General features: G+C 38.2%; 2 protein-coding genes across 13 annotated transcripts in view; one reads left to right on the top strand and one right to left on the bottom strand.

Moving 5' to 3' along the window:
* The window catches only part of LOC100670438 (histone-lysine N-methyltransferase SETDB2), a 104,385-nt gene extending 96,024 nt beyond the window's left edge, over positions 1-8,361 (bottom strand). The window contains exons 1-3 of one of the 7 annotated variants that reach the window (XM_023551332.2): positions 6,703-8,358; positions 5,810-5,857; positions 2,438-2,806 (exon numbers count right to left, since the gene is read on the bottom strand). In XM_023551332.2, the coding sequence (XP_023407100.1) occupies positions 2,438-2,453 (16 nt within the window). In that variant the 5' untranslated portion in view covers positions 2,454-2,806; positions 5,810-5,857; positions 6,703-8,358. Of the gene's footprint in view, positions 1-2,437; positions 2,807-5,809; positions 5,858-6,702 lie in introns of all 7 variants that reach the window. The other 6 variants (XR_010318210.1, XR_010318209.1, XM_010592631.3 and 3 more) reach the window with 6 other exon arrangements.
* Positions 7,177-24,425, top strand: part of CAB39L (calcium binding protein 39 like) — a 195,727-nt gene continuing 178,478 nt past the window's right edge. Inside the window, exons 1-2 of one of the 6 annotated variants that reach the window (XM_064270155.1) lie at positions 7,487-7,538; positions 21,737-21,811. Coding sequence is in view for 2 of the 6 variants with exons in the window: in XM_064270154.1 (XP_064126224.1) it covers positions 7,277-7,538 (262 nt within the window). In the remaining 4 variants the exon portion in view is untranslated. Of the gene's footprint in view, positions 7,539-21,736; positions 21,812-24,425 lie in introns of all 6 variants that reach the window. The other 5 variants (XM_064270157.1, XM_064270158.1, XM_064270156.1 and 2 more) reach the window with 5 other exon arrangements.

Here is a 24,425-nt window from a genome sequence, read left to right as displayed (position 1 = left end):
TGAATCATGAATGTTCTTAATGGTATCTACAATGGTGAATTCTTTCCAGAAGGTTTTCAATTTACTTTGCCCAGATCCATTAGAGGAATTACTATCTACCTTAGCTATAAAAAACAAACAAACAAAAAAAAAACTCATTGTTGTCTAGTCAATGGCTATAGCCTTACAAAATGTATTTCTTAAATAAAAAGACTTGAAAGTCAAAATTACTCCTTGATCCATGGGCTGCAGAACTGGATGTTGTATTAGTAGGCATGAAAATAACATTAATCTCCTTGTCCATCTCCATCAGAGCTCTTAGGTTACCAGGTGCTTTGATAATGAACAGTAACATTTTGAAAGGCATCTTTTTTTCTGAGCACTAGGTCTCCACGGTGGGCTTACAATACTCAGTAAACCATGTTGTAAACAGACGTGCTGTCATGCAGGCTTTGCTGTTCCATTTACAGAGCACAGGCAGAGTAGACTGAGCATAATTCCTAAGGGCCCTAGGATTTTGGGAATGGTAAATGAGCACTGGCTTCAACTTTAAGTCCCCAGCTGGATTAGCCCCTAACAAAGGAGTCAGCCTGTCCTTCGAAGCTTTGAAGCCAGGCACTGACTGCCCCTCTCTAGCTACCGAAGTCCTAGACGGCATCTTCCTCCAGTGTAGGGTTGTTCTGTCCCACGCTGAGTATCTGTTGCTTAGAGCAGCCACCTTCACGCGTTACCTTAGCTGGAGCTTCTGGGTAACTGGCTGCAGCTTCTACATCAGCACCTGCTGCTTCACCTTGCACCTTTATGTTACGAACACAGCTTCTTTCCTTAAACCTCATGAACCAACCTCTGCTAGCTTCCAACTTTTCTTCTTCAGCTTCCCCACCTCTCAGCCTTCATAGGATTGAAGAGAGTCAGGGCCTCTTCAAACATCAGTATAAACTCATGTTGAGCTTTATATGGATATGGATTGTGGCCTATAGAAATACACGGGTTAGTAAACACACATGTACTTTCTCCCTCTTTCAGCTGAGAAGCGGCAAAATCCCAGAAGCAACAAGCACACCTATAGCCCAGATCTGGGTTTGTAATACATTTTGCAATAAAAGAACCCAGGGCTCATTCAATAAATGGCTGACTCTGGGCCCAGGGCAGGAAATATACAAGATGATTCACAAAATAAGGAAGTGCTAAAAAGTAAGAACAAAACCAAAAAAGCACCCTACACTGATGAAGGTACGTCAAAGGGCACAGGACTCAACTTGAACAGCTCCCAATGGCTAAAGCTGGAACGATTTGAGCAACAAAATAAATATAGTAGTATTGAATTGTAACCCAAAGTATAAATATCCATGAGTCCACTCTGATAGAAATAAATGACTGAATAAATAAATGGCAGAGAAGAGACTTATCTCCCTTGCAGAAAATTCCAAATAATTTATGCAGACATTCTGCCCTCATCCCTTATGTATGTGCTGCACATAGTGATTTCCTTCCAAAGAGTACAGTATGGAAAGGGAGGAAAAACAGTAACTTTAGAGTGGAGAAGCCTAACACTGTATCATCCAAGTGAACAAGGTCAGTACTCAACAGAACTAAATCACGTTGACAGCATGTACCCTTGATATGATGTAATGAAAATGGTACTTTATCTCTGTGGTATTTCTCTCCAAAACCCGTAACTCCAATCTAATAAGAAAAACATCAGACAAATTCCAATAGAGGGACATCCTGCAAATACGTGACCAATATTCTGTAAAACTGTCGAGATCATAAAAAAACAAGGAAAGTCTGAGAAACCACTACAGTCAAGAGACTAAGGAAACATGACAAGTAAATATAACGTGGTATCCTGGATAGGATCTTGGGACAGAAAAAGACATTAGGTAAAAACCAAGGAAATCCAAATAAGTTATGCACTTTAAATAACAATAAAGTATCAATACTGGTTCATTAATTGTAACAAATGTCATAGGGTAAATAAAGTGGGTGCAGGTGTACGGTAACTCTTCTCAATACTTCCGTAAGTCTAAAATTGATCTAAAAATTTAAGTCTATTTTTAAATGAAGTACACTAAAGTACTGATTTAGGATTACTGATACACAATTACTTATAAAGACAGTCAAAACTGGTGGCTACGTAATACCAAAAAAAAAAAAACCCAGTGCCATCGAGTCGATTCCAACCCATAGCGACCCTATAGGACAGAGTAGAACTGCCCCATAGAGTTTCCAAGGACTGCCTAGAGGATTCAAACTGCCAGCAGTAGCACTTAACCACTATACCACCAGGGTTTCCACCTGGCTATGTAAAAAAAAAAAAAAATATATTAACCCTTAATTCCCTCTAATTCAGAAAAGTCACTTTCAGTGACAAACCTTGAAAATTCCATAATTCAGCCACATTAAGTTGTCTATATACTTTTAAGTATAAGGTTTAACAATGTATTCTCCAACCTACCATTTTTCTCTCCCATCTTTTGATGTCGTTTGTAAGTATAAAACTCTTCAAAATTAAAAGGACGAATGATATGAATCACTTTGATTGGAGAATATAACTGGAATCCAGAGGTAGTCTCTATGAAATTGGCAGTTCTCGGACAAAATGCATAATTATACAATTCAAATAGAATATTCTTTGATACTCAAATTTTCAAATAGAAATTGTGGTTGAAGAAATTTTCAGAAATGATTAACAGTCCAACATAGTGATGACAAGTCCACGCATCTTCATCAAGTCAATATTTATAGTTCTATCAGATCATTGACAGTATCTTTTTTAAAATAAAAAAACGACTTCATCTTTTGGTCCACAAATACGTAAAACATTCTGTAAGGAAAACAATAAAGAACAGTGCATATGTGTAAAGTGCAAAATATGTAAGAACAAAAGATATTATAACCACAGCTCTATCTTTTAAAATAACATGGACTATTACAAAAAGAATATATAATAACTGGGGAAATTTTATAAAATATCAAAATTAGGAAAATTATAGAAAAGAGAAGACTCATCCATAATCCTATCACCAATATCTAATATATTTGTTAATTAAAATTGACATCACATTGTTAACAAACTACTCCATTGTATAAATAGTTTTAAAAACTTTAAAAATGGGGATGATAATATTAACTATTTTATAGGGTTGTTGTGAGGCACTTAGAATAGTGACTGGTACATAGTAAATGCTAGCATTTATCATCATTCTTTCAGTATATAATTTTAAAACAAAATTTGGATTTCAATGTATAGAATATTTTATAATCTCTCATTACCATATCCTGCACTTTCCCCCTTGTCAGTAATATTTTACATTATTAATACTAAATATGATTTTTAAATCGTTGTATAATGTACTATGGTCAATAATCCATATAATAGACTAAATAATTTTAATAATTAAATTTTTAATAAATTATACTATTGTAAAAAATCCTCTGTTTCTTTTTTTTCAGTATTATAAGTAACACTGGGATAAATATATTTTATGCGTATCTCATTATTTCCTTAGTTTATACAGCTAGAGATGGAACTGATAGGTCAAAAAGGGATCAACAATTTTTAGTTTCTAGATATAAGCCAAGCATATGGTGAATTCTTCTCCCATCCCCCTTATCAGACTGATAGAAATATTAGGAGTTTTTGAAAATTAAAAAATACATAATCATGCTAAACAAAATGGGAACTCTCTATGGATCAAGTCTGTGAGGCCTCTCTGGGGAAAGGAAACAGATGCGGAACTGCAGAGGTTAAGCTGCCACCGCCAGCCGCCATCACAACACCGCGTAAGTATAAGTGCACAACCAAGTCATCAAACATCTCAGAAAGGCTACACCATTAAAGACACTTAACAAGCCAACCAAACTGAAGAACTTATATCCAAGAAGAGAATTAAAAGACCATGCAGAAAATAATTTTAATTCAAATGTTTTTGCATTTGATATCCTCAAAGAGCTAAAGAAGGAAACTTCATCTATGAAATAACACATATTTTTGAAAAAATAACCAATTGGAAGATATCCTGGGTATAAAATAATTATTTGTTAAAATAAACTTAATAGATGACTGAAAAATAAAATAAAAGTAAACTGGAAGACTGAGCCAAGTAGCTGACCCAGAACACAGAGCAAAGAAGTTAACAAGATTAAGAAGAAAATAGAAAGACTACTCAAGAGGCAATACTGATTAAGAATTTCCCAGAACTGGAAAACATATAAATTCTCAAACTAAAAGTGCCCAATGAGTGCCAAGCAAGATAAAAGTCTTAATACACACTCCAAGAGAAATAGTTTATAACCTTCAGAATATCAAGGATAAACACCAAGTCTCAGAAGCTTCCACAGAGAAAATTTAGATTATCTACAAAGGCATGTCAGATTCAGAAGAGGACATGGAACCAGGGATATCATTGCTGATGTCAGACGGATCCTGGCTTAATGCAGAGAATACCAGAAGGATGTTTACCTGTGTTTTATTGACTATGCAAAGGCTGTGTGGATCATAACAAATTATGGATAACATTGTGAAGAACAGGAATTCCAGAACACTTAATTGTGCTCATGGAGAACCTGTACATAGATCAAGAGGCAGTTGTTCAGACAGAACAAGGGGATACTGAGTGGTTTAAAGTCAGGAAAGGTGTGTGTCAGGGTTGTATCCTTTCACACCATACCTATGTAATCTGTATGCGGAACAAATAATACAAGAAGCTGGACTATATGAAGAAGAATGGGGCATGAGGATTGCAGAAGACTCATTAACAACCTGCATTATGCAGATGACACAATCTTGCTTGCTGAAAGTGAAGAGGACTTGAAGCACTTACTGATGAAGAACAAAGACCACAGCCTTCAGTATGGATTACACCTCAACATAAAGAAAACAAAAATCCACACAACTGGACCGATAAGCCACATTCTGATAAATAGAGAAAAGATTGAAGTTGTCAAGGATTTCATTTTACTTGGATCCACAATCAACACCCATGGAAGGAAAAGTCAAGAAATCAAATGATGTATTGCATTTGGGCAAATCTGAGCAAAAGACCCCTTTGAAGTGTTAAAAAAAAAAAGCAAAGATGTCACTTTGAAAACTAAGGTGCGCCTGACCCAAATCATGGTGTTTTCAATCGCCTCATATGCATGGGAAAGCTGGACAATGAGCAGCAAGACCAAAGAAGAATTGACACCTTAACACAGTGGCTGCCAACAACAGGCTGAAGCATAACAAGGATTGTGAGGATGGCGCAGAACCAGCAAGTATTTCATTCTGTTGTACACAGTGTCACTATGAGTTGGAACTGACTCATCAGCACCTAACAACAACAACAAATAACCTTAATACCTTAACAGTGTCTAAGGAAGCAGTTTTGTATCAGGCAAATCTGCAGCAAAAGACCTCTTTAAAGTTTAAAAAGCAAAGGTGTCACTGTAATGACTAAGTGCACCTAACCCAAGTCATAGTCTTTTCAATCGCCTCATATACATATGAACACTGGACAGTAAAAAAGGAAGACTGAAGAATTGTGGACTCTGCTCTTTATCTGTAAGGTTCTAATTTTGTAAAAGAAAAGTATGAAAGTATACTTAATGGAAACTTAAATATGCAACTTATAAAACCTTCTGGAGCATATTGCCAAACCGCCTTCCAGAAAGGTTCTACCAATTTATACTTCCACCTACTGCATATGAGCATTTTAAAGAAAGCTCTCACCACTACTGCTTCTTTCTTCCAAAAATTTAAGAATAAAGGAATTTACGACCCCATAGGACAGAGCAGAGCTGCCCCACGGGGTTTCCAAGGAGCACCTGGTGGATTTGAACCACTGACCTTTTGGGTAGCAGCCGCAGCTCTTAACCACTACACCACCAGGGTTTCCTGGCAAAATACAGGAAAGCATAAAGATGAAAATTTAAATCATTCGTAACCACATCCAGAGATCTAAAAAAAAAAAAACTAAACCAAACCCAATGCAGTCTAGTAGAACTGCCTCATGGGGTTTCCAAGGAATGCTTGGTGGATTTGAACTCCGACCTTTAGGTTAGCAGCCGAACTCTTAACCACTACCCCTATACAGAGATAACAGAAATAGCCAGTGTTAATATTTATGAATGAAACTAGGATTTTTTAAAATTTTGTTCCTTTTTTCCCCTCTCATTCTGTTTTTCATTTTGGCAGAAAAGTCAGTTTCCTTTGCTTCAAGTTATGTTCCTTTTAGGCTCTAAAGCAACAGTGTTCATTTCTTCTCGGTTCCTTATGCTTAAAATAATTATAATGTTAATAATGAACGTTTAAAGAATATAAACCATGTGTCAGGCACACTTCTAAATATTTCACGTGTTCGTATTTAATCTGCGTAACGACATATGAATTAAATTAGCATGCCTGTATTTCTGAAGAGGAAACTAAGGCCTGACACAAGTAAGTGGCAGAGAGAACAAGGAACCACGCAGGCTGGCTTCAGAGCCTCTGTTCTTGAACACTCACTTTACCGCCTCAAAGTTAGCTCTGCTTGGCCTCATTCATTAATATGTACGGAACTGATTGTAGGTTTCCACAAGCCGAGGTGCAGTTAATTACATACGGTCCCACGTTTTATTTCATTACCTATTGGGTAATTATTTGGTTGCAGTTGATTAGGAGTCAGGAGCCCTTAGGGTCCGATCTCCACTCCGTGATCTAGCGTAAATGATTTCACTTACTTAGGGCTTGCGTAGTCTTACCTGTGAAACGGCTCAGTGGTTTAACCTCCCAGTTCTGCTTCTGGATTTTATGCTGCAGACCATTTCTTGCAGCCCCTTTTACAGCCTAAGGCTCCCAGCCTCTTAGGAATCACTTCTTATTACGGCGTGGACCGAGAAAGGATGCAATGGGGTTAAGAACTCAGTGTGCCCGCGGTCCCTTCCCCAGCCTGGGACTGCACGTTGATGGAAGAAGGGAGGCTGCAAGGGATGGAGTCCAGCCACCACTCACGCAGCCGAAAGCTCGGCGGTGTTCCCGTCCTCGTGCAGCCTCAGCCGAAGGTACGCTGGCTCCACTGCGTTTTCCTCGCCGCCCACCACGGGGAGTTCCGAGCGTGCCAGATTCGAGGGCTGCGCTCTGCCCGCTCGCTGGCGATGCTGGGTTCCACGCGGACCGGGCTCTTCGCCGAATCCTCGCCCCCGAGACCCCAGGGCGCCGGGTGCAACCTGGCCGGGAAGTACTTCACCACTTACTAGCCATCACCTCAGTGATAACTGTTCCGCCTAAGCCAGGGGAGGGAGGAGAGCGAATTTCAAACGTCTAGGTCTACCTAACATGATCTCCAAACAGGAGCCTGACGCAAACAGTCCCTACTACCTCAGCCAGAAGAGCCCATTGGTTGCACACTCCACCTGGTCTACGCCTCAGAGGCTCCGCAAGCGCACCGCCAACACTGAGGGCTTGGCATCTGGGCGCGCCGCCTTCCGATTGGCTGTCATCGTTCTCGGGTTGTGTCGCGTTCCCTGGCTGGGCCAATGGGGTTACCCGCAGTCTAGTAGCCGGCATCGCTGGAGTGGTGGCGCAGCTGTTTCCTCCGGTAGGTGTGTGACTGCCATCTTGTGTGTGGCTAGGACTGGGCTTCTTCGGGGTGGAAAGCTTATATAAGGGCTCGCCGTTGTAGAGGGGTCTTAAGGGGGGCAGTGAGGGAGAAGAGCGACCTGAGGAAGTAGACCCGGCACCTTCACCCTTGCTTAAGAGCAAAGGTTTTCCCGGCGAGAAGGGGGAGGAGTTGTGTTGGTGGGGAGTCCAGGCTTTGGTTTGTTCGTCATGCTGGGGGCTTGGCGGCGGCTCCGATGCCTCAACATCGATTCCTTGGATTATGGGAGGTATTTTTTGTCTCGGGAAGATTCTATTCATCAGCCCCCTTTATTGACAAAAGAGGATGGCGATGGACTGCCTGATTCAGAAAGGAACAAGGGTGGTAATGGAAGGCATAGAGGGAGATGCCTTACCACTATTCTGAGATTCGGATGAGACCTCTTCATCTTCTGTCGTTTGCAGGGGAACTACTACTACGAGTGTTTGTTCTCGATGGTTACCCTTTGACTAAGGTTTTCCTTTGGTAGTAGCGGGTGTGAAGGTTCTGCGTTTGGGCAGTTTTCGTTAGTGTGCCCAGCGTTCCTGCAGCGGTCTTTTTTGAAAGCGAGAAAGCGGTGGTTACATAAAAGTCTTTGCAGAAACAATGGAAGTGAAGGATGAAGGAAGAATAATGTTAAATCTTGATTCCGCTCTTTGCGATCTGTTGAAGATTAATAAGTACCTGAATCTGCCATGACATGCTGTGGTTGCTTCGTCATGGGCAGTGGGGAGGCGTTTGTGGAAAGCACCTTAACTTCTTGAGCTCTTTGGGGTGGGAGGAAGTAGAACGGAATTACCTCGTTTTGTACCCCCCCCTTTCTTTTTTTAAATCGAAGTAGAAAGCACGCATTGTTTTTCATTTGAGGGGTTAATTTATCGAATTCATAAACCAAGCCGATGAAAGGCGAGTATTTTGTGATCAATTTTAGCAGTTTTGACACATATGAGAAGCAAGCATATATGCTTATCTTGAATTTAGCTTTCAGTTTTTTAAGGCTGACTGATGACACAATACATGATGTAGATGTTTGTGACAGGAGTACTAAAGAAAACCACAGTGAACAAAACTGAAGAATTTAAAACTTTAATTTTTTTCTTTATTTGCTTTTCTTTATCAATGAGCCTTATAAAAACTATTTTGCAAGCGTTCAGATGGTCCAGATATCAGTAACTTGGTATTGAATTGGTGGCTAAGGTACCTATTAGTGCAGGCTTTCCTACCAAGTAAGAGATTACTGACTAAAAAACACCAATGAAACGTAGTAGGACCTCAGTAAATGTTTACTATAAATATTTGTATCTCGTTGACCAATAATATGACTGTATATATTTTTTTAGACAGCAACTGTTGAGTGAGTAATCCAGCATATTATTGGGAGGTATAGATATGAACTTTTTGGCCTAACTAAAAAAATATTTTGGAAAACTTGACTTTCAGTTTGCTTGGACTAAATTTGTTGTTTCCAGTTTATGCCTACAAATAATATTAAAGGTAGATTCATAATTCTTTTCTGTGAGACTTCTCTTCAGGAGATCTTACCATAGAGACTCATACTTATAGCGACCCTTTAGGACAGAGTAGAACTGCCCCATAGAATTTCCAAGGAGCGCCTGGCGGATTCAAACTGCTGACCCTTTGGTTAGAAGCCATAGCACTTAACCACTACGCCACCAGGGTTTCCATGAGTTGGAATCCACTTGAGGGCACTGGGTTTGGGCATGGGCTTGGTACCATAGAGAAGGAGCCCCTACCAAAACAAAACCTATTGCCATCGAGTCCATTCTGACTCATAGTGAGTCTATGGGGCAGAGTAGAACTGCCCCATTGAGTTTCCAAGGAGAGCCTGGTAGATTCGAACTGCCGACCTATTGGTTAGCAGCTGTAGCATGTAACCACTATGCCACCAGGGTTTCCAGGGAGCCCCTAGGTGGTGCAAACATTTAAGTGCTCCGTCATTAACTTTTTATTAAAGATTGGCTGTTTAAACCCATCCAGAGGCATCTTGGAAGAAAGGCCCGGCCGTCAGCTTCCGAAAGGTCAGAACCTTGAAAACTCTGGAGTGCAGTTCTACTCTGCACACTTGAACTGGCCTTGAGTTGGAATTGACTGGACAGCAACTGGTTGGTTCTGGTTACCAGAGAAAAATTTAGATAATTAAGATGTGTCTTCAGTAATGCTCTATTTGCCTTGTTTTCTTGAACACATGTAATCTTGATAGATGAATATCAAATTTAATTTCAGGGCATTAAATCTCTTCTACTGAGGATAATTTATTACTTTTTTAGTTTCTTTTTAACATGACTTAATGTCAAAATACTGCAACTATACATTTACTATATTGCATGAATCGGGGTGTAGCTCAGTGGCAGAGCATGTGCTTCGCACGGATGAGGTCCCTGGTTCAATCCCTGACACCTCCACTTCACCTTTTGGAAACCGTGGTGGCATAGTGGTTAAGTGCTACGGCTGCTAACCAAAGGGTTGGCAGTTCGGATCCACCAGGCGCTCTATGGGGCGGTTCTGCTCTGTTCTATAGGGTCGCTATGAGTCGGAATCGACTCGACGGCACTGGGTTTGGTTTTTATATTGCGTGAATATTTGTACTTTTAAATAGATGAATATTTTAAAATAAATGAGATATTTTTAAAATTTTCTTTGAAGAATACAATATTCTAGACTTCATACTATATAATCTTCTGAAGATCCTTAGAAATTTTTTTGTCATTTTTGTGTGAACTGTAGTAGGTGACTTTAAAAATGATTTTCATTTAGATTAATATATTAAAGGTTATATTCCAATGTAATCATAATATGTACAAATTTGGACTTTTTCCATTATCAAGTGATGTGTGAAGTTTAACTGTAAGAGAACAAATTGATAACACTCTTAAAGGGATAACACCTTTTAAGTAAATGTGGTGTTTTGTGACGGAAGGTAGATTAAATTTCACTTACCTGATTCAGCATTAAAAAAAATCAATAAAAACTACTCTCAGGATCTGTTCTTTGAAATTCTTGCATTTGGCACTGTAAAAACCTAAGAAATTTTGTGAGTGAAGATTTTAGGGTGATCGTAAGCACTTCTCTAAATAACACATTTGACATGTGCCTTTGTTACTTAGAGCTGCCATAAGAAAAAATTACCAAAAGTGGGTGGCTGTAAAGAACAGAAATTTATTTTCTCACAGTTCATGTCGCTAGAAGTCCAAATTGAGGGTGAGGCAATAGCAGGAGGTTTATTTCAGCTTCTAATAGCCTACAGTCCTTGGAGTTTCTGGGTCTGTAGATACATCTATCTCCATCTGCTTTCCTCTTCCTCCATCTGTGTCTTTGCCTCTCTTCTAGTTTTTTGTAATTCAAAAGTGGTTAGACTTAGGATCCACCCTGTACTGGTATGGCCTTATTAGCATAACAGGAGACAAGCCCTGTTTCCAAACAGGAAAACTGCAGACAGAAGGACTAGGAATTCAACACATATTTTGGGGGGACACAGTTCAATCCATAACAAAATATGACCGATTTGCTTCCTCAATAACTGAAAAACCAAATTGTATATAGTATCATTTTCTCTTCTTAACAGTATTTTTTGGAGTACTAGAACTACCTAGCTGTGTTATAATAAATTTGGTCATATAAATGTCACTTTTTAGAACATTTTGAGATGAATTTGCTGAAGTATTTCTGTATTCTTTATTAACTTAGCATATTTCACCTTTAGAGTCTTTAACCAATATGACCATTATGGGTATAAATTAAACAATATATGACTGAAAATAAAAAAAAAATTTTAAACCATGTAGAAATCAAAATCATTGCAGCTAGTGATGTTCAGCTAATTAAAACTGCGTTCCTGAATCCTGAGGATTTCCATTAATAGTGGAAAATGCTCACAAGACAAACATCTGAAACATTCATATCATTCCACTTCAACGGTTAATTTTTTAAAGAACGGAGAAATTGAAATACCAGTGTTTTGCCTTTTCCGGGTAAACTTCCTATGACTTTTCCCTTCATAATCTCATTTTTTACTGCTGCTTAAGCTGTCATCTTTATGTAAATGAGTCCTAAACCTAGATGAAGTTCTGCTCTCTTGGGCTTGTAACCCACATTTCTCACTGCCTTTTGGGCAGTCATACACTAACTTTGTATAAAACAACTCCGTTTCATGTTTACCGTTTTTTAACTAATGGTATCGGCACCTTCTGAGTGGCTCAGATTTGAAACTTCAGATTCTTCCGTTTTCCTTTCACCCAACTGGATAGTCTATACGTTCCACTTGCAAAATGGCTTTCCTATTCATCTTTCTGTTCTCACTCCCACTACCCTAAATCGGGCCCTTTTTTCCATTTTTAAAAGACATTTTATTTGCCCTTGTATTACTGACAAAACCCACACTCCTCAGTTTGGAATTTGTATTAGTTGGCTGCTGTGAGAAAAACTCAAAATTATTGTGACCAAAAAAAAAAGAGTCTGAATTGATAATACCTAAAAGTACCTTGCTTTGCAAAGTTGTCAGGGGCCAAGCTCCTAACTTGCTCTGCTACCTTCCTGCAGAGGATGGGTGGGCCAGGATGCCACATACTTAAGTTGAAGACTAAAATGTATTGCAAGTGGTAGTAGAGGTAGTATTTTATTCCCAACATTAATTTTTGAAAAGTTATTTTTACATTATTAAAAAAAATTCAAAGTGGCAATTTGATCATTTCTGTTATGTTTTCGTGAACTTTTGATGCTTCCATCAGGTTACTGATAGTATTACTTTGAAGAGAGTAAGTGTTCTAGGCTGGGTTCTCTAGAGAAGCAAAACCAGTGAAGCATAGAGAGAGGGAGAGATTTATCTCAAGGAAATGGCGCATGTGGTTGTGGAGGCTGGCAAGTCCCAAGTCAATAGTTAGGCGTCAGGCTGGAGCTTCACCTGACTCATGCGGTTACAGGGGATGACAAACCCAAGATTGGCAGGTCAGACAATGGGCTGCTGGCTCATGGGCTGCAAAAGCTGATGAACCCCAAAATTGGCAGGTCAGATGGCAGGTAGCTGGCTGCAGAATTGGCAGGTCAGACGACAGGCTGAAGTCCCAAGAACCTGAGGTCAGATGATGACAAGCCGGGTGAAGATTCCAGAGCGAGTGAGCTTTTCCAGAACGGCCATATATTTTGGATGTAGTCTGCACCCCCAAGGAAACTCCCTTTTCAACTGATAATCCTGCTGTTGTCAGATCACAAAATGGAGGATGGCTGCTGCATCATTACATAACTGCCAAATTGCATCATCACAAAACTCCCAAACCACCGAGAATCATGGCCTAGCCAAGTTGACACATAACCTTAACCGTCACAGTAAAGGAGGGTAGTTTGTGCCACTCCAAGCAGTAAAGGGTAGCTTGTGCCCCTCCATATTACAGCCTACATTGATTACTTGCAAACTTAGAACTACTTTGTACTTTCCTTCTCTCTCTGTGCCCACTGCCAAGAATTACTTTCTTCTTCATTGTTGTATTTAATATCTAGCTCAACCTCCTCCTAGAAGTATAGTAAGGTTCTATTTGATCAGAATTAATCTCTTCTACTTTGGACATGTTATCACGAGGGATCAGTACCTGGAGAAGGACATCATGCTTGTTAAAGTAGAGGGTCAGCAGAAAAGAGGAAGACCCTCAACAAGATGGATTGACACAGTGGCTGCACTAGCAGGCTCAGGCATAACAATGATTATAAGGATGGCACAGGACCGGGCAGTGTTTCATTCTGTTGTACATAGGATTGCTATGAGTTGGAAGGGACTCGACGGTGCCTAACAACAACACCCTATATTCCATAGAGTTTCCTTGACTGTAATCTTTACAGAAGTGGTTCACCAGGTCTTTCTTCTGTAGAGCTACTGGGTGGGTTTGAACCTCCAAACTTTAGGTTAGCAGCCAATGGCAAATTCTACTCTAACACAAGGGGTCACCATGAGTTGAGGGCCAACTGAACAGTAGCTGACAGCATGGTAGCTAACAACAACAACCCTATACTCAAATTCTTAATTTATAAACCTATTGCTGTCAAGTCAGTTCCAGCTCATGGTGACCCGACCTGTTCCAGAGTTCTTAGCTGTAGTCTTTATGGAAACAAATCACCAGGCCTTTCTTCCAAAACACGCTGGGTGGATTTGAACACCGGCTTTTGAGTTAGTAGTCAAATGCAAACAATTTTGCCCTACAGAATCCCTCTTAATTTATATAGCTTCTATATTTTGTTTCTCATAGTGTTCACTGGAGTCTAGGGGAGGTTTTTTGCATATAGTTGACATTTGATAAATGTTTACTCATATGAAGTATATTTGAAACAGAGTAAAGAATTGAGTGGGGAGGTCAGAGGTGGACATACCTTGCTTTACATATAAAGTGTGATTTATACCTCTGGGGAGTGTACGCCTTATGTTATATCAGTAAAAAAAAAAAAAAAAAAATTAAATAGAAAATGAGCACAGGACATGAACTCATCATCACAGAAGAACAAACACAAATGTCCACCATGAAAAAAATTTAACCTGTAATTAAAGGGATAAAGCTTAGAACAGTCTTTTTAAGCTTTCTAAAGTAACATTCTGTTGACTAGGGTACAATGAGATAAAAATGGTTAACCACTATTTGTAGAAATATAAATTGATGTAACTTTTCTAGAAAACAGCTTGTGAGAGTGCATCAAGACACAAAAGTATGTGTGCCCAATCACCCTTTCTAGGAAAATTTTCAGTGTGTCCCCCTTACCCCCCCAAAAAAGACAATACCAAGTTCTGACAAGGATGTGAAACAACTGGAGCTCTCATAGCTTGCTGATAGGAATACAAAATAGTATACCCATTTGGAAGACAGTTTGCCAGTTTCTTACAAAGTTAAGCATACCCTTATCTTAGGGCCTAGCGATCCACTCTCATGCTGAAATTTATCAGCCAATTATGAGAGCGCCAATAAGTTATCATCCTTGCCAGCACTTGGCATTTTAAGTTTGTTTGTTTTTAGATTTTAGTCATTCTAAGAGGTATATAGTAGTATCTTATTATGACTTTAATTTGCATTTCCCCAATGACTGGTCTTATGCTTTTCTCATAAAACGTGAAATGAAAGCCTGTGTTCACACAAAAGCCTCCCTGTGAATATTTATAACGTTTTTATTTATAACCACCAAACACTGGAAACAACCCAAATACCCCTCAACTGGAGAATGGACTTAGAAACATCTTATGGTGTCCATACAGTATAACACAGTAACCTCCTCTTTAATTAGTCCAGGAAAACATAAATATGTGGGGAAAAGGAATATAACTACGTTCTAAGTTATAAGAAAAAACAAAAATGAACCACATAACATCACATCCTGTAATGAAAACAAAGCAGAAAAAGCACATGAAAATAGTAATCTAAATTTAAAAATGAAATAAGAGAAAATAAGGTGGAATCTTTGAAAGAACACAAAACAGAACTAGAAGAGCTCAAGAATAAGACGGTAGATCATATATATATGTATATATAATGAGAGCTGATAGAACTCAGGAAGAAATTAGGAAAAGGAAGAAATTTAATCAAGATTAAATTAGAATGAAAGTATATATACATCACAGAAAGCACAATAAGAGGAATAGAGGATAGTGAAAAATACCAAAGATTTTTTTAAAGGAGTCAAGAAAGTGACAAAGAAGACAGATTTTAAAAAAGCCAAAATACTTGTAATTGGAGTTCCCCAAAAGTAAACCAAAGCAATGGAATAGAACAAATATTAGAAGTTTAATTCAAGAACACTTTCCTTAAAAGAATGTTTAAAACTACATAGGTTGTAACGGCACACTGTGAATCCGAGGAATTAACTCTGAACAGTTAACATTGAGATGTATTCTTGTAAAACTGTTGGATTTAGAAAATAAAGGGAAAAAAAAAAACTTTTTGCATCCACGCAAAGATTGTCACTTATAAAAAAAGATTGGATTAGATTCCTTGACATCAACATTTTATGCCAGATAATAACAAAGCAACATTTAAAAAAAAATTCAACAAATAAAACGTTTCATATCTAACCAAATTATCCTTCAAGAATTCAGGACACAGACCGACATTTAAACATGAAAGGATTCTAGGATACATGATTCCTCCTGAAGAATAACCTAGAGAACGAGTTTCAGAGAACCAGGAAATGATTGGAGAATCTTTAACGTAAGGTCCAGTGGTGAGCATTGAATATATGTGTGGCACTAAGATTAAAAGATGGGGATAATGGTGATAAAATGCAATGTAAATGTTATATAGTCTGTCAGTACATACACAAATTAGAACATGGAACAGTATTGCAACACAAAAAAAAATTTCAGGTGTGTCAGTAAATGTAAATGGGTTCAACTCATTTAAAAGAAAGATTTTCGGATTGGCTAACAGCAAAATCCAACTATATGCTTTGTACAAAAGACATACTTTTAGACAGTAGGATTAATGATAATAAAAGGAACCCTGGTAGCTCAACAATTAAGCACTCAGCTGCTAGCCGAAAGGTTGGTGATTTGAACCCACCGAGCCACTCCATAGGAGAAAGACACATCTAGCTCCACCTGTTGCCGTCAAGTCAATTCCAGCTCATAGTGACTCCATATGACAGGGTAGAGCTGTCCTGTGGAATTACCAAGGGTGAAATCTTTATGGATGCAGACTGCCACGTCTTTCTCCTGCAGAACGGCTGGTGGGTTCAAACCACCAGCCTTTTGGTTAGCAGCCGAGTGCTTAACCACTGTGCCACCAGAGCTCCTACTGAAAACATTACAGCCTAGAAGACCCTATGAGGCAGTTCTCCTCTGTCTCATGGGGCCGTTATGAGTTGAAATCTACTCAATGGCACCTAACAACAAAAATGATATGAAATTTAACAATATTTCACAATAACAATAATAATAAAGGGGAGGGCAAAGATATACCAGATCAATATAAATTTTTAACAAACAGGATTTGTCATCTGTTTCAGACAAGGTAGAATTTAGGCCAAATGTATTAAGATGAAGGACATTTTTAGAATTCACAACGAAGGTTTTTTAAAATGTCTGTGTACCAAGTAACATCAATAACGTTTGTAAAATAAAAGCTACAAGATGTAAGGAGAAATAGAAACATGGTACTAATTTAACATCTCTCTCTCTCAAATAAGCCACCTTAAGTGGACAAGATTTAGTAATCATAAATGATCAGTAAGGTAGATCTGCTGTATATCAAACTCCAAATCCACTAAAAAGAATACACCTTCTTAAGTGCACTTGGAGCACTTATAAAAATTAATATTTAGACCACAAAGAAACCTGAATAAATTCCAAAATTGGAAATAGCTGAACAAAATTGTTACCACACTACAGTAAAAGTAGAAAATAATTTTTTAAAAAATAAAATTTCAAATCCACCTCCAAGTTAGCATAGGATAATGGCCCCTGTGTAAATACAAATCTCTCTATCTTAAAGCTGTCAAGTCCATTCCGATTCATAGTAACCCAGTAAGACAGTAAAATTGCCCCACAGGGTTTCCAAGGCTGTAAATCTTTACTGAAGCAGACTGCCAGATCTTTCTCCCTTGGAGTGGCTGGTGAGTTCGAAACGCTAACCTCTTGGTTAGCAGGCAGTGCCTACCCTTAAATCTCTTCCTTCTATAAGGAGAGCAACAATCACCCATGCCTAGCCAACATTCTCATGTAGGGAAATAAACAGTAAAATGAAGCAGAGCCAGTTCTGGACCCCACATTGAAGTGGCAAGTCAGGTGGAGACTATGTAGAAAGGAGGAGAGAGAAAGAGTTTCTGGGGGCAGCTGAACACAGAAAGTAACTCCCAGAAACAGAAGCCCCACCCTTAACTGGGAAATACTGAGAACAGGTTTGAGAACTGTTAGACGAAAGGAAGGGTACTTGTCCTTGCTGCTTTAGGCACCACCTTCCCAGAGACTTAATGGTGAAGAAGAAGAAAAAGTAGTAGGAACTAAGGACCCTAAAGAAACAAAATAGTCATTGATTGAAAATACTTCTTAAACCAACAGAAGGTTGAATTAAGAAACCTAGTAAGTCATCCAAATGCCCCATTTTTGTGTATATACAGCTGTTATCTGGCTTAGGAAAATTAAAACATTTGGAAATAAACAGAAAATGGCAGACAGCATACATATAAAGTTACTGTAAGTAGAAAACATAAAATGAGAAACATTTTATCTGATGAAAAGGCTCCCCAATCATTGAGCTGCTGTAGCACAAGACCTCCAGCTGGATAAAATCTTTTCGACAAGCATTTGCAGAAATAAAAATTTCAAATCCCAGTTTAAAAACTGAAAGAGAAATGGACAAAAAGATGAAAATGTGAGAAGTGACTTTACTAAGCTGAGTGAGTAAAATGAAAAGGACAAAAATCATCTTTTTAAAATGAAGGTAAATTCCAAGGTGCCAAGGAAGAATTGATTTGACTGAAAATATGAGGGGCATTGAGGAAAGGTGTGAGAACAGCCGAGAGAAAGAAAATTAAGTGAGGAAACATAAATGAATCCCAGAGAAAGTGATACAGAAAATGAGTAAATAAGATGGATGTAGAAGATACATAAAAATTAAAGTTCCTGGGGGTAGGGGTGGGGGTGGGGGTGGGGAGCCAATGAATCAGAGCTAATGTTTAAAACTTTAACCGAAGAAAACATTTTAGAAATCAGAGAAGACTCAAATCTACAGATTGAAAGGGCTCATTGTGTCCTGGGAAAATTGATCCAGAATGATCAACTCCAAGTCATGTCCCTAGTAAAACTATTGGATTTTCAAGATAGTAAGACAAATTCCCCTGGGCTTCCAGGCAGAAAGATGAGGTTAGCCGCAGACTTGCCAATAGCACGAACAAAGAAAAACAGCCACGGAGCAGCATTTATTAAAAAAAAGTAGGAATGTGTAAGCCAAGGAGTTTTTAACTATGACTCAATGCCACAAGAAATAAAAACATGATAAATTTTACTATCTTAAAAAAAAAAAAAACCTTTACATGGTGAAAAATGCTATAAGCAAAGTCAAAAGAGAAGTAATAAAGTGGGGAAAAGTATTTGGAACTTCTATCACAAAGAGCCAGTCCCTTTAATGAAAACAACCTCCTAAAAATCAAGTCAAACGGACCATCATGGCAATAGAAAAATGGACCAAAGATATGAACAGAGAGTTCACAGAAAAAGATGACAGACATAAAGATGTTCAACTTCAGTCATACAAGGAGAAATGCAAACTAAAGTGGTACTAAGATACCATTTCTCATCCAAAAGTTATACAACATACTCTGTATACTGTGGGGCACCATGCTTTTTCATGCATTGCTAGTAGGAATACAAAAGCACAAATCCTGTGAGAGGCAATTTGGTAATATCTAGCAAAATGACATACGCAATTACCCTTTAACCCCGGCATCTAACTTTTAGGAATCTATTCCAAAGACACATTAACGTAAAATATAAACTGGCATTTGTATAAGGTTAGTCATGGCAGCATTATCTGTACTAGCAAAGAGTGGAAACAACCAAAATGCCCATTTTTTATATGAAGGAGTCCAGGTGGTGAAGAAAGGTTGGCAGTTCAAACCCACCCAGCAGCTCCTCAGGAGAAAGACCTGGCCATCTGATTCCGTAAAGATTACAGCCAAGAAAACCCTATGGGGTGGTTCTGCTTTGTCATACGAACTCGCTGTGAGTGAGAATCGACTTGATGGCATCTCACAACAACAGTATGGAATATTATACAGTCATAAAAGAATGTGGAAACTTGGTGTGTACCGATGATTAGATGAAGTAAAGTACATCCAAACAACACAGTAAAAGAGAATGGAGAAACTCTCTATGTACCAATGTAGAATGATCTCAAGGATACCTTGTAGAGTGGGGGGTGGGGTTGGGGGGGAGAAAACAGTATTAGAGTAACCCACAGGCAGAGAGAGAGATGGAACAAGCGAAAGATACCAGTGATGGAAGAGAAGTTTTTCTAAATATAACTTGTTTATACAGTTTTGACCTTGGAATCATGTATGCGTACATATACAAAAGTAAAATTAGATTAAAAAGTGGGAATGAAAAGAAAAATCTGAAAAGGAACTGAAGGAAGTTTATGTAACTAATATTTTGATGATATAACCACACAGGAAAAGGAACAATATCTAGTGACTTTAGAACTTAGATTTTGGACTGTACCATCTTAGTGGGATATATTCATTAGTATTATTGGTATACTGCTATTTTGAAAGTATTTTATGTATATTGCTGATAATTGTTGATTAAAACCACAGAACTCTGTCAAGGCTAGGATTTAAGAAAATTTAGTCTGAAAAATCCTTCGAAAGATCATGCAAAGTGAAAATGAAGTACCAACTTACACAAAAAGAGAGCTTACATAACAGAGTACACATTACGTGGCAGTCACTGTCCTAGGCACTGCACATATAAAATTAAATCATGTTTACACAGGATGTGAGTCTTGCAGCTACCGATTGGGAGCCACTGTATTATTCCCCCAACAAATTCAGAGAGATAAAGTGAATTGCTTCAGATTAGACAGTTATTGGGGAGGTTGAGATTTAAACACAGATCTACGTGACTCCAAAGGCTGTACTTTTTCTACTACATTATTGCAGGATATACATCAAATATTGAGAAGAAAGAACAACAGGGGCTAAGTGTTTTATTTAAACCCATAGTTGCTGCTCAGAAAAATAAAGATGCAGATCCAAAATCAGTGGTTTATACATTCTTCATGCAGGAGCAGTGCATTAAAGGCGAGAAGTGTAAGTCTTCATTTATTTCTGATGGGAACGTGTAAACACACGCACACACACGCACGTACACGTGCACACACACACACACACACCCCTGGCCTTATGTTGATGTCGGAGGTAAAAATTTTACAAAAGTTGACATTGATTACTGATATTAGTAAAAGATGTAAACTAAAAGTATGGTGAAGGAGAGAAAAGAAACAAACAACAAAAAACCTAGCGACAGATTTTCATGATGCTGTTAAAAGCAGAAACCCTCAAGCTTTCCCTCTTCTAAGCTTTGTGCTATAAAACGATAAAAACCAAAAACCCACTGCCTTTGAGTCACGTCAGATCCTCCTGCAGGACAGATTAGAACTGCCGGGGCTCCTTTATAAAACAATGCAAACTAACCCCGAAGCTGTTGAGTTGATTCTGACTCAGTGACACTATGGGACAGAGTAGAACTGCCCCATAGGGTTTCCAAGAAGCAGCTGGTGGATTTGAACTGCCAACATTTTGGGTAGCAGGCGAACGCTTAACCACTGAGCCACCAGGGCTCCGTTATAAGACAGCAAAAGGATGAAAAAGCTAAAATTTTACCAAAAGATCTAATAGAAGACCAAAACCAAAAAACCAAACCTTTTGCCGCTGAGTCAATTCCGACTCACAGCGACCCTATAGGACAGGGTAGAACTGCCCCATGGGGTTTCCAAGGAGCACCTGGGGGATTCAAACTGCCGACCTTTTGGTTAGCAGCCATAGCACTTGACCACTACGCCACAAGGGTTTCCCCTACAGTGTTCTTAAATTAGGAAACGCTTTGCACAGCCTTTTTATTAACATTGGCCCTGAAGATACTAATTTAAGTAAGTTGTGTTTCTTCCCGTGGGAGATGGGGACTCATGGCAATTTTGGAGGTTAGGGTAGTTAAGGAGAGCCCTGGTAGCACAGTGGTTAAGTACTCAGCTGTTAACAGAAAGGTTGGCAGTTCAAACATACCAGCTGCTCCAGAGGAGAAAGATAAGGCAGTCTGCTAATGTGAAGATTTACATCCTTGGAAACATTGTGGGGCAGTTCTACTCTGTCGTATAGGGCCGCTATGAGCTGGAACTGACTTGATGGCGACAGGCTTGGTTTTTTGATTTAGACTTCCATCATCCAATTTGCTTCATGCTTCTGCTGGTTTCCCTTGATGATAAATATATTTTTTCATTCAGTTTAATATTACTTCTAAAAAGGTCTACCACTTGAAGTAATTAGAGTAGGGGAATTTTTCTGTATTTGATTATGATGGAAATTTAAGTTGGTGATTCAATATATCTGACAGCATTAAGAATAGATGTTGGATTTGCTATAAAGATTGTCAAAATTAATTGTTAAGCTTTTCTTTTTGTCAGAAGCTGTGTTGATCAGTGACTTGGGTGAAGGCTGAAAAGTTTAAACAAATTTGCAGATGATATACAGCTTCTAAGGTAAGCTAATATAAAGATTCAATCAAGATTGTAAGTGCTCTTGACAGGCTTGGACTATACTGAACACACTAAAATAAAATGTATCAAAAATAAATATAATACCCTTCCTTTAAATTTTACAAAGCAATTATAGAAGTAATAAATAGATTTCCATCTTCTGACAATATAATAAGCAACAATTCTTGAATCCTTCACTGTACCAAGCATGTGAAATACTAGATTCAATATAAAAAAGTCCTTTAAAATGAGTGGATGAATCTGTAAGAAAATAAGGGAAATTTGGGAGGTAGGGATGAAACAGAAGTACATCCTGTGAGGTACACAATTGCGGAAGTCACTGCGTATTTGGGGGGCATTCGTGTATTCCTGTTGGCACAGAAGCTCTGTGCGTGAAGGGGCATAAGACTGAGGAAAAAGCTTTGGGTTCCACACAAGCTAGAGGTTGATCAGAGGCCATCTTTCAAAGGCCTGCAGCCCTGGGTGAAGTTAAAATGTTCCCTGATAATTGCCAGCTGACATTTACTTGGATTTGGGGTCTTAATTTACAATATTAGCGTGGTTCCTAAAACGCCACAAGTAGAGGATTTTAAGTTTAAACGGACCTGGGTCTATAATGTTCTTCGGTACCTGGGCAAAAACAATCATAAATACTCAGCTATCAAATAATCACAGAGCTAGAATTCTAAAAAATAAGTTCTCACACACAGCAAGATGACAAAACATAAAGAGGGAAAAAAATCTAAACTATGAGCAAGAGTCAGCAGAAACAACAAACAGCTGAAACAGATGTACAGAGATTTCAGCTGTTAGAAATATAGTTCATAAAATAAATGTGTTTAATATGTTTAATAAAACCAAACCTGTTGCCGTCAAGTCAATTCTGACTCAGCGACCCTATAGGGCAGGGTAGGACTTCCCCATACGGTTTCCAGGGAGCCATTGGTGGATTCGAACTGCCAACCTTTTGGTTAGCAGCCATAGCTCTTAACCCTTGTGCACCTGGGCTCCGGTTAATAAAAGAGGGATTCTAAAACATGAATAAAAAGCAAGATACGGTAAAAGTGACCAGGCACGTTAAAAAAAGAATAGACTATCTTAAATAAAAAAATATAACAGCTGAACTTAAAAATTATGTGCTGGGCTAAATCAGGAGATAATACACTATTAAAAAGAGAAAGAAATTGCATAGAAGGTCGTACAGAGAAATAAAAAGATATAGAAAATACAAGAGAGACCATGAGGTGACCAAATCAGAGTCCCAGAAAAAAAAAAAAAAAAACATAGAATGGGAATGAAGCAATGTTAATAGATACCATTAAAAATTGTCAGAATTGATGAAACACACAAATGCTCAAATTTAAAGAGCCTACAGAATCCCAAGCAAAATAAATAAGAAGAAATACACACATTGTTGTCAAGCGATAGAATGAGAAACACAAAGAGACTCACCAATAGGTCACAACCCACACTTTAAAAAAATATTGTCTTAAATGATGTATTTGAAGAAGAAAGAAAATGGTCATAAAAGGAAGGTATGAAATGAAAGAAGAAATAGTAAAGAAAATGGTAGACTTGAGTAAAATCTAAGCCAACATTGGTGGAAGGAAACAATAATAATGTCTAAATTGTGGTTAACAAACAAGGTAGAACTAAATACTACTGGCCTACAATAGCATGTAAGCCAGGAGGGGTTGATCAGTGTTCTAAGATCCATGTGTTGTGTGTACTGAAGGTAAAGATGTATTTCAAGGATAACCACTAAGAGAAGACAAAGTATTCCTTGTGTTCCCTTTTTAAATGAGTAGAAGGAAAATAATGATTGAGGAAAAAAAAAGTAGCCAATTAAAAAAAAGTATTTGTCACAAAAGGACAAATATTGTATGATCTCATTTGTATGAAGTAATAAGAATAGGCAAATATATAGAGACCAAAGTTTATTAGTTGTAACCAGGGGAAGGAGAGAGGGGAAAAAGAGGAGTTTTTGTTTTGTGAGTGAGTGAGTTTTTATTTATGATGATAGGAAATTTGGCAACAATTATGGGTGATGGTTGCATGATAAGATTAATGTAATTGATATCACTAAATTATACACCTGAAAAGTGTTGAAATGGCAGATGATATGTTACATATATCTTTACAACAATTTAAAAAGGAAAAAAAGAAGTCAGGAAATAAGTACCCATTTTTGGTCTTGCTTCTTTATTCAACATAACTATTTTAAGATTAATCTGTGTTATTGTATGTATCAAGAGTTTATTCTTTTTTATTGCTGAGTAAGAGGCCATTTTATGGATATATGGTAATTGATTTATCCATTCAGGTACTGATGAAATGGATTGTTTCCAGATTATTACCAATACAGGTAAAGCTGCCAGGAGTATTCATATGTCAATGTTTAGATGGACATATGCTTTCTCTTGGGTAAATACCTAAGAGTGAAATGGCTATATCCAGTGGTAGGTGGATGCTTAACTTTTAAAGAAACTGGCAGACTGTTCTCCAAAGTGGTTATCAACAAGTAGATAAATAACCAAATTGTGATATACTTACAGTGGAGTACTGCTGAGCAATACAATACAGTAACAAAGTAGATTAATCTCAGAATAATTATACT

This window comes from Loxodonta africana, chromosome 17 (assembly GCF_030014295.1).
Source record: "Loxodonta africana isolate mLoxAfr1 chromosome 17, mLoxAfr1.hap2, whole genome shotgun sequence".
Taxonomy (NCBI): Eukaryota; Metazoa; Chordata; class Mammalia; order Proboscidea; family Elephantidae; genus Loxodonta; species Loxodonta africana.
Note: the sequence above shows the minus strand (reverse complement) of the source record. Positions and strands in the feature narration are given on the sequence as shown.